A 14,250-nucleotide genomic window follows, 5' to 3' on the forward strand; every position below is an offset into this window, starting at 1 on the left:
CACGCACACAGCGTCGCTGAGACTCACTTGGACTCCGAGTGCACACGATCCCAAGGCAATCCTCACGAAGGCCTCAGGCTGCACGAAGCACATGCACACACAGTCGCTGAGACTCTCTTGGACTCCGGGTGCACACAATCATGGGGCAGTTCTTACGGAGGTCTCAGGCTGCACGAAGCACATGCACACAGCGTCGCTGAGACCCACTTGGAAACTTTTATGTTCCTGAGTTTCCACAACAGGGAGCCAGCTCTCCTCGGGCCCTTGGAAACACGTTACTTCGGGACACAGCAAAGTCCTTTCAAGCAGGGGGACACAGCACACAGCAAAGTCCCTTAGTCTCTCCGTAGTTACATAAGCAAACTGCAGGCCAGCCCCAGAACACACAGCAAGGGTCAGTCCTTCTCTTCAGTCTCTTCAGCTGTTCTTCCTTGGCAGAGGGTCTTCTTGACCGCAAAGTAGTTTCAATCCTTTTCAGTCTTGATCAGTCCAAAGTCCAGGGGTTTCACTCTCATAGGTAAACACCTCAATGTCTTTGAAGTCTTTGTGTTCAGGGGGCACTAACCCCTGTCCAAACCAGTTCTGGGTGTCTCCCTGCCAGTGACACCTTCTTCCTTTGATAGTGGGGGTCTGTATCCTCAATCACTCAGCAGGAGATGCAGCCATTGTTTTATGGCAGCAGCCCAGGCCTCTTCACTTCCAGGGGCTACTCCTCCCCCCTACACTCCCGATGCAGGTCAGCCTGTGGCTCTCACCTACTCCTCCCCTGGGTCAAGACATTCCCCAGATCCTATCACTTTCAAATCCAGACAGTGAATCCGCAACCAGGCAGAGGCACACAGAATTGTTAGAACAAAAAATCAGCCACTTCTAAAAGCGTGGTTTCTAAACACACAATTCAAAAACCACCTTCACAAAAAGATGTGTTATTAAATTGTGAGTTCAGGCACACTAAACTTCACCTCTCCATCTTAAGCCTATGGGAAAATAGGCTGGAAACATATTACACAGCCTCCCCCATTCTGTCCTATGAGCAAGATGGCCTTGCAACAGTGAAAAACGAAATGAAGAGTATTTCACTGTCAGGACATGGTACACACCTTAGTACATGTCATACCTTTCACATACACTGCACCCTGTCCAGGGCGGTACCTTGGGCATACCATAGGGATGTCTGATGTGCATAAAAATGGAAGGGTAAGGCCTGGCAAGTGGGTGCACTTGTCAGGACAACATGGCAGTGGTAGGCCTGAATTCTCTCTTTAGGGCTACTTGTGTGGGTGGCACAATTAGTGCTGCAGCCCACCAGTAGCATTTGCATTACCAACCCTGGCACACATAGTGCACTTTACTAAGGACTTTACTAGTAAGGCAAACATACCAATTATGGACAACCAATTACCATAACACTTTATACAGGGAGCACTTGCACTTTGACACTGATAAGCAGTGGCAAAGTGCCCAAAGCATCTAAGCCATTAAAACGAAATCCATCACAGCATCAAAAATAGAGGAGGTAGAGGCAAAAGGTCAGCGGTAATCACGCCAAGAAATGCCAGGTCTAACAGGGACAGTGCATAAAGTGATGACTTCTGTTTCCCTCGTCCCTCCCTCTCCTGATTTTTACATGCATTTTAGTTGACATGGCCTTTGCTGGAACCCTAAACATTTTTTTGTTGTTGTTCCCTCTGCATTACAATCCCTTGGGTATTTAGTAGGTTGGCGCATCATGATCCAAATGCATTTTGTGTTATGCTTGCATTGACTTTACAGTAAAAATATATTTTGCCTGGGAAAGTTGACTAATACTGTCTTTGCACCACTTTATGTTGAACAAGCATTGTGCATGGGTCAGAGTCCTCCCTCCTGCAACCAAAGAGTCTACTTTGGAAGGGCCAGCACTAGAGAGAATTACATCTCTGTGCTTTCTTGGCTGTGTGCAGCCACGGGCCAGCAACCATTTTTGTACAAAGATGGCATGAGGCTTCATCCATTGTTTAAGGAAATAATGTGATTAAACACACCCTGCCACTGGGTTAGGGCCACACAAAGACACTTCCTGTCAGTGGTAGAAAATGTGAAAGCCCTCACTCCATTAATCCAAACCTACTTAGGTACATTACAACTGGACCACCAGCCTCCTATTTGTTTCCCTTGGTGGAAGACTCCATCTTCCCATATATTCGAGCAAGACTTCAAGTAATACACATTATATTTCTCAAGGAGTGTGTCCCTGTCTTACGTAGAACCTTGAATCTCCAGGAGAACCAATTTCCCAGAAAATGAGTGTTCTGCCCTGTTCAGGACACAGCCTGAGTTAGGTTTTCCACCATCCCTACAGCTCAAGGTAACTGCTCCATGATCCCTAGACCCATGCCCATAAGAAGTATGCTTCTATTGAGTTGACTTATTCAACTTCTGACAAGCGGGCAATGTGTGTTTTTCACTGACTACTCTCACTAGCACCCCAAATCTGGGAAGCATGCACAATATAGATGAGAGTTCAAACAACGCCTTATCAGAAATGCGTTCATGCTAGTGTTGGCCCACCACCAGCAAATAAATTACTTCATGGTCTGCTGAGGTGTATGGGTCTGACTTAGAACTGGCTGATAAAGAAAAATCTTCTGAAGCAGGATCCTGAAAGAAGTGCTACCGGTGGGAAATAATATGATGGAGGTTCTACTCTGGAATTAGTGCTTCCTTCAGAACGTTTAGGCATTTCCATTACCACCCAATTCTAAGTCAGACCCTAGGTGCTTACAGGGAATCATCTCCCAGCGTGGAGATCTGAGAATGCTTCAGGACATCTCATCTCACATCCATGAATTCTTCTAAAGTACTCAAATGTACCCTGGAGTAAAATGGCAGCATGCCCCCTGCTTGGTGTGGCACACATTGCACCAAAGAAAGCCCTGGGTGGATGGGCAAAGAGTGTAACGAGTGATGTAAAAATGTGGATGATATCTCAAATGTATCAGATCTCTCTAACGTGTCCTCTTTTCTCTCTCTCTCTTCCCTTTCTCCCTTCATGCTCCCCTGCTCTCAGGCAGCCATTCAATCTGCAGGTCCTGCAGGCCTTCGTAGAATGTCACGAGTTTTCCAATCTCAACCTTGTCCAGGCACTGAGGTGAGTGCAACCTTACAGCGCTCTTCTCCATTCTCTTTTCCTCCCTCTTGCTCTGTCTGCCTCCTGTCCTACTCCTACCTCTCCCGCCACTGGAAGTGTTCTGATCACAGCCCTATAGAGCCCCTAGGAAATGGATGCACCAGGTGCCATCTACCTCAGGGCACCCTAAAGCCAAGGAGATACAGGTGGAGTGGTACCCCTTTTTTACCAGACCACTCTTGTTATCAGACCCATCCGCATGGCTTACATTACCATTGTGCTATATGCCAATAAATGTATGAATAATTCAATTTGTACTCAATTTACTCTTGAACTAGGCAGCTGATGTATTAGTATCATCATCATTAGTATTGCTGTTATTATTATTATTGTTATTAGTAGTTGTCATTGTTGTTTATTGAATTATTTATTTAGCAGTTTTATATAGCGAACAAGCACCAAGGGGTATAGATGTCCTTTGCATAGTAACGAACAAGAATGGTCGTACATCGAACAAGAATGGAACAAATGAAAGGAGGAGCATAGGGACTGGAAGAAGATGGATTCGGGTGGAATTATGTAAGGGAGGAGGAAGTAGAGTGCAGTAGGCAGTGGAAATAACGAGAGGGTAGAGGGGGAAGGAGCAGGCGTGGGGATGGCAGGGAAGGAAGGGGAGTGAAATGTGAGGTAAAGAGGGCTGTGATGGTCAGGTATGGATAGTCACATGAACGTCAATTCACCAAGACGCCAGGGGTAGCAGAAGTGACATCACACGCCTTTTGACCTTTATGTTTACGCACACTCGTGTTTAGTTTACACATGCACACAATATCAAACATACATATACACACACTCTTTCTTACATAAACACACTCTTACCTGCACGCATGCACACTATATACATTTAAAAGCAGTTTTACTTGCCGCAGCTTGCAGAGGGGTCATATTCCAGCTACTAAGTGCACTCCATTCTTTATTATACTAACAGTGAATAATCTATTATTATTCACTATTAATGTTATACAAAATTGACAGAAAACAAGGCAAGTGAAGGCACAACTGATGCCCATAAGGGTGAGCTGTCCAAGTGTTCCTGGCACTGATTTTGCCACCTCAGAGGCCAGGGCTCACAAATGCAGGGGTAGCCAGGGGCAAGTCAGGGGTCACAACTGCGACCCCTGGCGACCCCTAAATGACGTCCATGTATAGTCAGAAGAGAGGAGCCTTAGCAGTCAGAGAAGGGCCCTGCAGGTTTGCTTGCAATGTCAGCGGGAGGGGAGAAAGAGAAGGCTGGAAGAGAGGGGGGAGTCAGGGGAAAAGGGAGTATGGACAGGGCTGGATGGGAGAGCAGAGGCAGGGACAAGGAAGAGCGAGGCGATGATTATGGTAGGAGGGACAGGGGCTTGAGGGGCTGGGGGTCAGGAGAGGGAACACTGGGAGAAGATGAGGCAAAGTGAGAGTGTGAAAGAGGAGGGGTTACGAGGAAGCAGCGGGGGAAAGTGGGAGGGCAGGATAGGATGACAGATCGTGGAGAGAAGAGGTGACGGGGAAGAGAGAGAGTGTGGAAGATGGGGAGAGTAGAATGGGGGAAAGAAGGGGCCAGGAGAGAGGACAAGAGGTACAACAGAGCAACAAGACTGGAAGAGGAGGGGCCAAGGAAAGCACACGGCAGAAATAAGGTGGGAGATGCGATGGAGGGAGCTGTAGAGGCAGGGCGAGTAACAGGTCAGGGCAGGAGGAAGTGAAGGGGGAGAGGAAGAGGAGAGGCAAGGGGTGGGAAGGAGGAGACTGGGAAAGAGAGGGAGAACAGGATATATGTCAAGGGGTAAAGGGCCAAGTAAAAGAGGGAGGAGGGAGGAGGGAAAGGGCGGGTGTGGGGAAGAGGGGAGGGAGTGGAGAGGAGGAGGAGAAAGGGGAAGGCTGAGGGGGAACAGGAAGTGAGGACCGGGGAGGAGGGGTGACAGGTGTTATTAATATATTATTATTATAAACATTATTTTTATTAGTGATGTTGTTGTTCTCTTTCTTGTTCTTAAAAATATTATAAGTATAACTTCACTACAATTAAATGCATATTGATAACTGTTTAAAACTAACCATATGGGAACTATTTTCAATATTGCTATTATTATTATTATTATTACAATTATTATTATCGTTATATCAAACACAATATGTATAAAGTTGATGACTAGTGATATTAATATGACGAATTACTAGACATAGTAAGAACAATAAACATATTATTAAAATACTGTACATTATAATGGCGATAATGGAATTGATTAAAATATTGTTGATGTTACTACTATTGGCTATAATTATTATAATTATTATATACTGATAATAAAATATCACATCTAATGTTGCTGCTATCAATAATAGTGCAGTAATTACATCATCAGTAATAATAATAATGATGATAATACTACTTACATTATATGACAATATCACTTTCTCACTAAATCATGAAAGGACCAGCTGGGGATATGTCCTTTCAAGTAACTTTTGTCGGTCCGTCTTCCTCTCTCTATCTGCAATGTTGGACTCAAACGCAATGTCAACGCTGACGACACCCTGATCTATTTTACCCCATGAGATCGACCCCGCCCCAGTCAAATCTCCCTATGTGTGTCTTAAAGATCTCATAAAGTCCACTTGTCTCCTTGTCCTACTTAGCTTTCTACCCGCTTTGTGTAACTTAGTGAGTTTAACTCACAAAAGAGAACATTTCCTCACCATTGTTATTTTCATTTGTTGGTGGTGTTTCTCCTTGCTAGAGGTCTAGGAAATAACTTGTGTTCATGGTTTGTTGTGGTAATGAATGTTTAATTAATAATGCATTTATTGCAAAATGTGTCACCGTTATATGTATATGGTTCTATTACTAAATAAAGTTAAAAAAAAAGAATAAAAAATATCAGTATGTGAACCAAAACTGCCTATGTCCCAAGACGCGGAAGGAGCAACCTTTACTCATGATTGGCCCCGTCAACCTCCATCCCCAAGAGTTAAACTTTTAGGAGGATCTTTCTTTAACACCTTTCTTTCTCCTTCCGAATAGACAATGACTATCCCCGCTACATTTTAGCTTTGCTTGTTGAAAATATTAAAACCACTTATAGGTTTCTCAAACAAGGTCGTAGTCGTATACCCTGTATGCTCTCCCCGTGTTCACCTGCAACCTTTAAGCCTGCACGAAGCCACTGGAGGGGCTACATCTAGTTCATATGTTCAGCCTTTTACCTGCTCCTATGAAAGTTCCATTTCAAAGCTTTAACTAGGGAAGCCACCCCCAAATCAAGCTCCGCTCACCTCTAGATAGTAGATACCATGTACAGTTTTCAAAAGAGGACTGCTAGCTCACAAGTCAAGCCCCTCCCCCACACGCACCCACAGTGCTTGCAGGGACTCTAGCTGTTGAAGCAGGGCCCTCTTCTTTCCTTTTCTGTGCATTCCTCTACCCACCTGCTTTACCCATGAAATGGCCCTTTGACTTGTACTATGCTGTAGGTAGCTCTTCTCACCTTTCTTCCTTTTACTTCACGTAGTTTATGAGTCATTTCCTCCTACTTTTCTCTCCTCCTTGTTCCCTCTAGTCCGAAGAGACTGCTCACCCTTTTACTTTCTGTTCTCTCTGTTAGCCCCTGTGCATGTTGTAGGCTTTGCTTACCCTCTTACCCCATTCAATCCTCTCCCCTTGGTCCCTATGTGCTGTAGGCAGTTCCTCTGGAGTTTTCGTCTCCCCGGAGAAGCTCAGAAGATAGATCGTATGATGGAAGCCTTTGCTGCTCGCTACTGCCTCTGTAACCCGGGAGTCTTCCAGTCTATAGGTAGGTATTTGTTCACCCATCAATCCCCTCCACCATAACATCCAGAGACTAACATTCTCCACCCCTCTCCAACTTAGGTACAAGTATTATTTCTACTGTCATTGGAAACAGAAAAACCAAACAAGACCTTGTAATAACCCAGACCAAGAGGAAGCCAAACTGCATTCACCCAAAAGAGTCAATCCAACAAAATCAAAGAATTCGACAGTATTTACAAAATGTCAACCAAGCTCACATCACTCAATGTGAAGAAGGCAGAAATTATTCTTTAAACTAAATTAATATGGACCAACCCATGGAAGAATCAAAATCACTATGCCAACATTGCATCCTGAAACCTCATATCTTCAAAACACATTGAGCCAGATCGAAACAAAAAAAATGAAAATCCTAATAAACATCAGGTTAACCCACTTATTAGCACAATAAATCAACTGACAAATGAACTCAAAAGCATAGCAAGCCAACATCAACCGCCTCCTCACAATACATTGCACAGAAACCTAACAACGCTTTAGAAACCACACGAAATCACAATAAGTTCAACGGCTATCTCCCTAAAAGATACCGAAAAGTCACCAAGTAATCCGTTGTTATACGAGGGCCATTGTGTTCTCTATGGCTCCTGGAGACTCTTCTCCTCAGAACACCACAGTCACAAGTTGAAAGACTAACATATTTACAAGTTGTCAACTTCAGGGAGCCAATACTGGATAATTCACACCACCCTGCAACCAAAAGGCCAACTGTTGTTACTGTCTCAAGCAGCAAGACTGGAACACTCTTCTCTGTTTACAAATCATAGGAATCTCTGTTAGCACTATAATGCAAAATGATCACACAAAAACTGACCCATTAAGGAAATCCTGGTTGCAAAACAGTAATACTTTGCCATTATTTTAAAAGTGATGGCAACCCACACGCAAATTTGAGAATGTTGAAAAAAAAATTAAGGGCAAGCAGTGGTCCCATGGCCCACTGCCTACTCTTAAAAAATTAAACTTAAACATTTAATTTTTTTCTTTTATAAACATATCCCAACTTCTTCAAAGGAAAATGGCTGCATTTTGGAAAAAATGATGGATTTATTTAAAAGCAATCACAGAATTGGTGGTACGCTGACCCCAGCAGGCCACCATCCCGGTGATGGCTGTGATTTCTAATGGGTCGCACATTGCTACCTACCACATTAATATGCATGTGGTAGGTCTATTTACGACCCACTAGGAATAGCTAATGAAACTCAAAAGCGTTTCATACATTAGTAGTACCGATTTCCTAATTGCAATTTTTAGTTAACCGAAATTAGGAAATCGGTCTTTCTAATGTTAGTACCTCTGGCCCTCTATCCTGTATGGATCGAGGTGCATTGGCAGAGCTGGTATGCCAATCTGAATTGAGGGGAATTGGCAAAGCCGTTCCACTACTATGATAAAATGGCCTGTAGCAGGTATCACTGAGGCAAGTTGGTAGAGCTGGTTCTGAAAAAGAGTAGCAGGGAATCAGCAGGTCTGTCTAGAAGGGCTGCCGCTGGCCTAGATTGAGGGACATTTATCAAGCTATTCACGTTTCTGAATTACAGTGAGTCATACGGATTTAAATTGAGGAGAACTGACAGAGTCGCACCATTTCCTTATTATCCTGGTGCTGCAGATCACTATGCATTGCAGATGAGAGGTCCTAAGTCTCGCATGGGGTGCATAGAGATGTCAGCAAGGCATAGGTATAATGAAGCGCAGTGTCAGACATGTGTGAACACACTGTACTGAAATAGCAAGAGTAGGATCTCGGTCAAAATGAGCTGCGCTGTCAGAGCTCTAGAATGCTTCCAACTTAATATAAGGAGCCAGGGTGCATTAAAGAACTGTCTAAGCCTCCGGGCGCAGCACTGGGTTACCACCACAGGTCCAAAATGAGCTGTGAGACTGACTAGACAAAAAGCACCTCTGTTCAAGATTGAGGTGCACAGTACTGCCTGAGGTACATTATGGGCGAGGTCTAATTACCAGATGATTACATGCCAATAAGGGCAATTAACAATTTGCTTTTAAAATATTGGGATTTTTCCTTTAAAGGGTATTGTGTCATGTGTGTTTGTTCAATTAGATGAAATAAACAAGAACTACAACTCCCAGAAAGCATTAGGTTATTAAATGAAAAATGGAGACCTGATCTGTTATCTTAGGCTATGATGACTAACATATAGTGAGGGGGGGGGGGGGCATGTAACAAATGTCCCTTGTAGTACACATTGTGAATTGCACTATCTTGGGTCAAACGAGAATATATTTGTTGATTCTGTACTCATGCAAATGTCTGGGTGTAGATGTTACAACCACCACCACAGCAAGCACTTCTAACACCGTTATCAGTGACTCCTAAACCTGCCTGACAGGATGGTGCAGGCTCTCTGCACATGAATCACTGGCACATGGCAGGCGAGTGCGCTGCTGCTGTGGAGGAGCTGTGTGCCTTAGAGGAGGGCTGTCCAAGTAATGGCGGGCCAGGCGCTAGGCTCTAGCGGTGAGGGGTATGACGTCACTAATGAACACCACAAACATGATTGATTGATGAAACATGGGCGGGTGGGGGTGGAGAAGAAACCGGCGGGGGAAAAAGTAACATGAACGGGTGGGGGCGGGTAGAAAAGGGAAATAAGCAACATGAATGGAGAGAATATGTGACGTTACAACACGATCAAAATGATCGCGGAACGTTACATCGCAGTTTTTACAACGCAAGTCATTACAACGACTTGGGTTGGAGGGCGCTGGACTTAGGAATAGTATGATTTACTATTCCAACACCAGTCTACGTACATTGGGGAAGGTGTTGGAATAGTAAATCATACTATTCCTAAGGTTAGAGCGCCATCCAGCGCAAGTCGTTGTAACAACTTGCATTGTATTACCCGCGATGTAAAGGTATTGTGATGCAATGCCCGCGTGGTAATGGATGTTTCCCGAATGGAGATATGGGAGACTGCCAGAATACACAAGCATTCATATAGAGTGATTGAACACGAATACAAAAATAAGCTCTGAAAACGGGAACAGTGGAAGAACACAAGTACTTGGTCCATGCTCCCGGTGGGCCAAATGCAAGAAGAGAACACGACACACGCTTGCCATGAAGCACGAGAACAAAGTAAAAGAGAGTGACACCGAAACTAACCACTGGTAAGCCATGGGCATGCCCACTGATTGTAAACAACATGTCTCAAAGAGACAACGCATGCGCCGTCTAGCTGACAGCTAAAATCCTCCTACACAATTCTAACACAACTATGCAACACAAGAAACTGACTCAGAGATACTAACAAACACACTTAAAGAAAACAACTGACCAACTAGCTTACAGTAGCTCATCAAAGCTAAATGAACTGAAATCTAAATGTATCCAAACGTTCTGCCTCGTGAGCTTCTTTATGTATTAGGATGGGGTTTTGGAGAATCAAAACAGATCTTACTTTGGGGAACATTACTGTTTGGCTGTAACAAATTAAATGAAGAGTCCCTGCATGTCTCTGGAAAGCCTGTACTCCTGCTTCAAATTCCCCAGAGTGAGTTTCTGTATTTTGTAATTTTTGCCTTCATGCACACAATGAGGCAGGTGTGCTGAAGGCTCCAGTGGCAAGGAGTGAGACCCAAAGCTGAATTCTGTGGTCCTGAGAAGAACACCAACCTTCTTTACTGAGTGTGACTAACCTTAACTCACTTAGCTGTGGTGGAGCAGCAGTGGTACCAGCAACAGATTAGCAGTAAAAGATTAGAGAGACAGACCCTGCATCGCATGCGACTGCACCCTTTAGCTCTGCACGAAGTCCCAAGACCAGCTACAACTAGTTCAATGCTCAACCCTCCACTGGCTCCTATCAAAGTTCCAATTCAAAGCTTTAACTGCTAAGCCGACCACAAATTAAGCTTTATTCGCCTCTCGAAACACTTCCATTTACAGTTTTTAAAAAAGGTTTCTAACTTCCAAGTCAAGCTCTCACCTCCACGATCACACAGAGATCGCAGATGTGAGAAAACTCTAGCGGTTAAAGGGGGCGCCCATTTGTTTCATTTTCATTGCGTTGCCCTATTCACATTTTTACCTATGAATGAATGATTGAAAAAGCATTTCTAAAGTGCATGGCTACCCGGGGGCATCCCAGCGCTAATAGCGGTACAGCTTCAGCTCCGGACAGTATTAAATGACCCATTGACTTGTTCTATAAAGTAAGCAGCTTGTTTGTCAGGGAGAGTTTCCATCTCATCACTCCTCTATTTTTAAATTGGTCTGTCAGTCCCCTGCAGCAGGACCTTTGCTCAGTCCATTTGGACAAGGATGATGTGTTTGTGTATAGTATATATATGCAGTAGAATGTGCCTGAAGTGTGTGTGTGCTAAATATGGAAGTGGCCAACCAGGAATCCATTTTGATATCCTTCACTGCAGAGGTACATACAATGGAGCTTGGAGAGCACCCAGATAGAAGTGTGAAAAGCAGGGCTTCTCCGGAGCATTCATGAGGTGCTTTGAAGTGGACCAGGCTATAGGCTGTGGAGGGTACTAGATAGAGGGGTCTCTTTGAAGTCTAGGATAAGCCCATGTCCCCCGGAAGTGTTACTCCCAACAGGAAGAGTGGTACTTAATTGGAGAATCCGCTCTCTCTTTTGTGCCCTAGTCTTGACACTCCCCTGACAGGACTCTCGCAACTCTACCCACCTCCACACTGACATTGTGAGGCAAAGACTATGGCTGGACCAAACTGGGAGGAATATGTAAAAGGCAAGAACTGCCTGCAAGCAGACCCAGAGCTCGTCCATTGGAACACACAAACTTCTCAGCAAGACCATTTTCCTGAACACAAGTAATGGGGATGAGGCCGCAGCAGTGTCGGCCGGGACAGGTCAGTGCGATAGTTCCTGTTGAGCTGTGCAGGACCACACACCAGCACGAGCCGTGAAGCCCCTGCCTCAACATATAAAAGTGGGCCCGTGCACTGCAGACGAAAGACTAAGGTGCTGTTCAAGGGAGCAGCACTACTGGATAACTGTGACTCAGGGAACCCAATGGGATCAAAAGTGTTCCCACCACTTTGCCAGGAGGAGAATGGGCTCTTCCTTGCACATGCCTATATTATGCACAACCTTTGCAAGGGGAACAGCATCTGCTAACTACCAGCTAGTTCCCCCATACACTGAAAATGACCTTGATAGCTGTGTGCCATATTTGTGCACTCTATCCTTGCATTGTGTGGGTAGAAGTAAAGTATGTTTCCTCTGATGTAAAACCACATGCTGGATGAGGATTTATTAACAGTTATAATAAATGAGAGCCTGCAATCCGAGGATAAAAGCCTGCCTTTGATTCCCTTGTTTAAGGCGTGTTGTAAAAGCTTTAGTCACCTGTAATAAAGAAATGACGCAGCTGCTCAATTAGAATAACTTATTACTCTTGGGTTCTGACACTATAGTACCTCCTGCCAGAGCCAGCACCAAGGAGAAAAGAAGGTCACAAAACATAATTACAGCTTCAGTTTGAACAATGAAAATGAGAAATGGCTTTCCTTTCTTTTAATATATTTTCTAAAAAGAAAAAGTGAGTGGCAGAAATTAGATGTTTATGGCAACATGTTTATTTTGTTACACTTTTGGTCACTACAGGAAAGAGACATTCTCTTCAGGGTTCTACACAATCCGAGCCACAGTATTTTTTTTAACTTGACTTACATTCTACTAGTTCTAAAATTCTTTTGCAAAATTATTAACTGCTTTTTGGTGTCTTCTGATCAGCTATGAACAAGAATGAGCAAAGTTGGGGGTGCTGATGGTGTGGCTATGTGTTATAAGGAATAAAATACACTCTACCATACATTTAAAAGGATTTTGCAAGTCATCTTGAAGTTCCATGAGCTTATAAAAGAACTTGGCCTTCAGCCTCTTTCCTCTCCATGGTCACAGAAGATGTAGACACTCATACCAAAACGTTAAAAGAACCAATTTGTATAGTGTACAGTTATATTTTTAAAGTACACAAAGATATAGATTCTTATCCTGACATCTACTTGAATAGAAATGTGACCATATGGGCTTCTCCATCCTATGTTGGTTATTAGGCAAAATAGTGACTCCCCCTTGAGTGATACTAACACTGTCCCTCTTTTCTCTTTTCTCTGATGGTCATCAGATACCTGCTATGTTCTCTCTTTCTCCATTATAATGTTGAACACGAGTCTCCATAACCCCAACGTCCGTGACAAGCCCCCACTGCATCGATTTGTGTCCATGAACCGTGGCATCAATGAAGGCGGGGACCTTCCTGAGGACCTCCTAATGGTGAGAGCCCTGAAAAAGTTCTGGGAAAATCCTGAGACATGTGTGTAAGAATCCACCAACGATAATATTAGAGTCTTCTATTGAAAGAGCAGGAGACCTTTATGGCGTTTGCAGAGTGTGTTGTACTACTGGAGAGGATGAGTACCACCCCTGAGAATAAGAGATAGGTTTTTGGTTGCATCCAGTTGGAATGTAGGATGGAACCAAGTTCAGGAGCTATGTCTGGTGGGATGATGGAAGCAGGTGGGTGGTGAGTGATGGAAACTGGTGGAAGCTAGTGGGTGGTGGTATCAGTTTGGTGCAGGTAGGAAATTGCATTTTTTGGGCACTAGTAGTTCATGAAAGCTGTTCCTTGGCGTCAAGCTTACTCCTGTCCAAGATGGTTGCCTTCCCAGTTTCCAAACCACATTTGTGCTAACCCTTTTCCTGTGATGGCAGCTCCTGCCTGCCCAAAATGAATGTTTGGCCTGAGATGGATGTGTTGCAATGCATTTGTTGCCAATATTTCATCACATTCATTATGAACTTGTTACTCTTATTTCTCTTGATTCTTGTCCTACCATTTCAGCTGGGCTTCTGCCTTGAATTCTAGTTCTGGAAGATCTGTATTGGGCTCTTTCTGATCCAGGGTGGTAGATAGCCAAGGAGGTTTTTCTGCCCATTGTGTCTTTTCTTCAGAACTGGGACTCTAATAAGGAGACACTTGACAAGTGTTATTTGTGTACTAAATGCAGGGTGGTCCTGTGGCTACTAGTGAAGTCATCCTTTCTTCAGGCAATGAAGAAGAAAACTTGAGAGAGACCTTTCCAGCATGAAGTCATAGACATAGCTGTTAAACGATGGTCAAAGCTATTTGTTGTTGGGAGCTAGCTGGTTGGAGCTATTGGTTCCTGTTGGCAGATGGTTCATGAAACATGATGGCATGAACAAGTGGTTATTTAAAGCTTGTGTTTGCTAGAAGCTGTTGTTTGGAGGGAATAGTT

General features: G+C 44.0%; 1 protein-coding gene across 1 annotated transcript in view; it reads left to right on the top strand.

Annotated features, from left to right (window-relative positions):
• Nucleotides 1-14,250, top strand: part of CYTH4 (cytohesin 4) — a 234,564-nt gene that overhangs the window by 201,109 nt on the left and 19,205 nt on the right. The window contains exons 6-8 of the mRNA XM_085601358.1: nucleotides 3,050-3,130; nucleotides 6,830-6,942; nucleotides 13,119-13,267. Coding sequence (XP_085457484.1) covers nucleotides 3,050-3,130; nucleotides 6,830-6,942; nucleotides 13,119-13,267 — 343 coding nt within the window. The remainder of the gene's footprint in view (nucleotides 1-3,049; nucleotides 3,131-6,829; nucleotides 6,943-13,118; nucleotides 13,268-14,250) is intronic.

The sequence above is a fragment of the Triturus cristatus genome, chromosome 4_2, assembly GCF_964204655.1.
Source record: "Triturus cristatus chromosome 4_2, aTriCri1.1, whole genome shotgun sequence".
Lineage (NCBI taxonomy): Eukaryota > Metazoa > Chordata > Amphibia > Caudata > Salamandridae > Triturus > Triturus cristatus.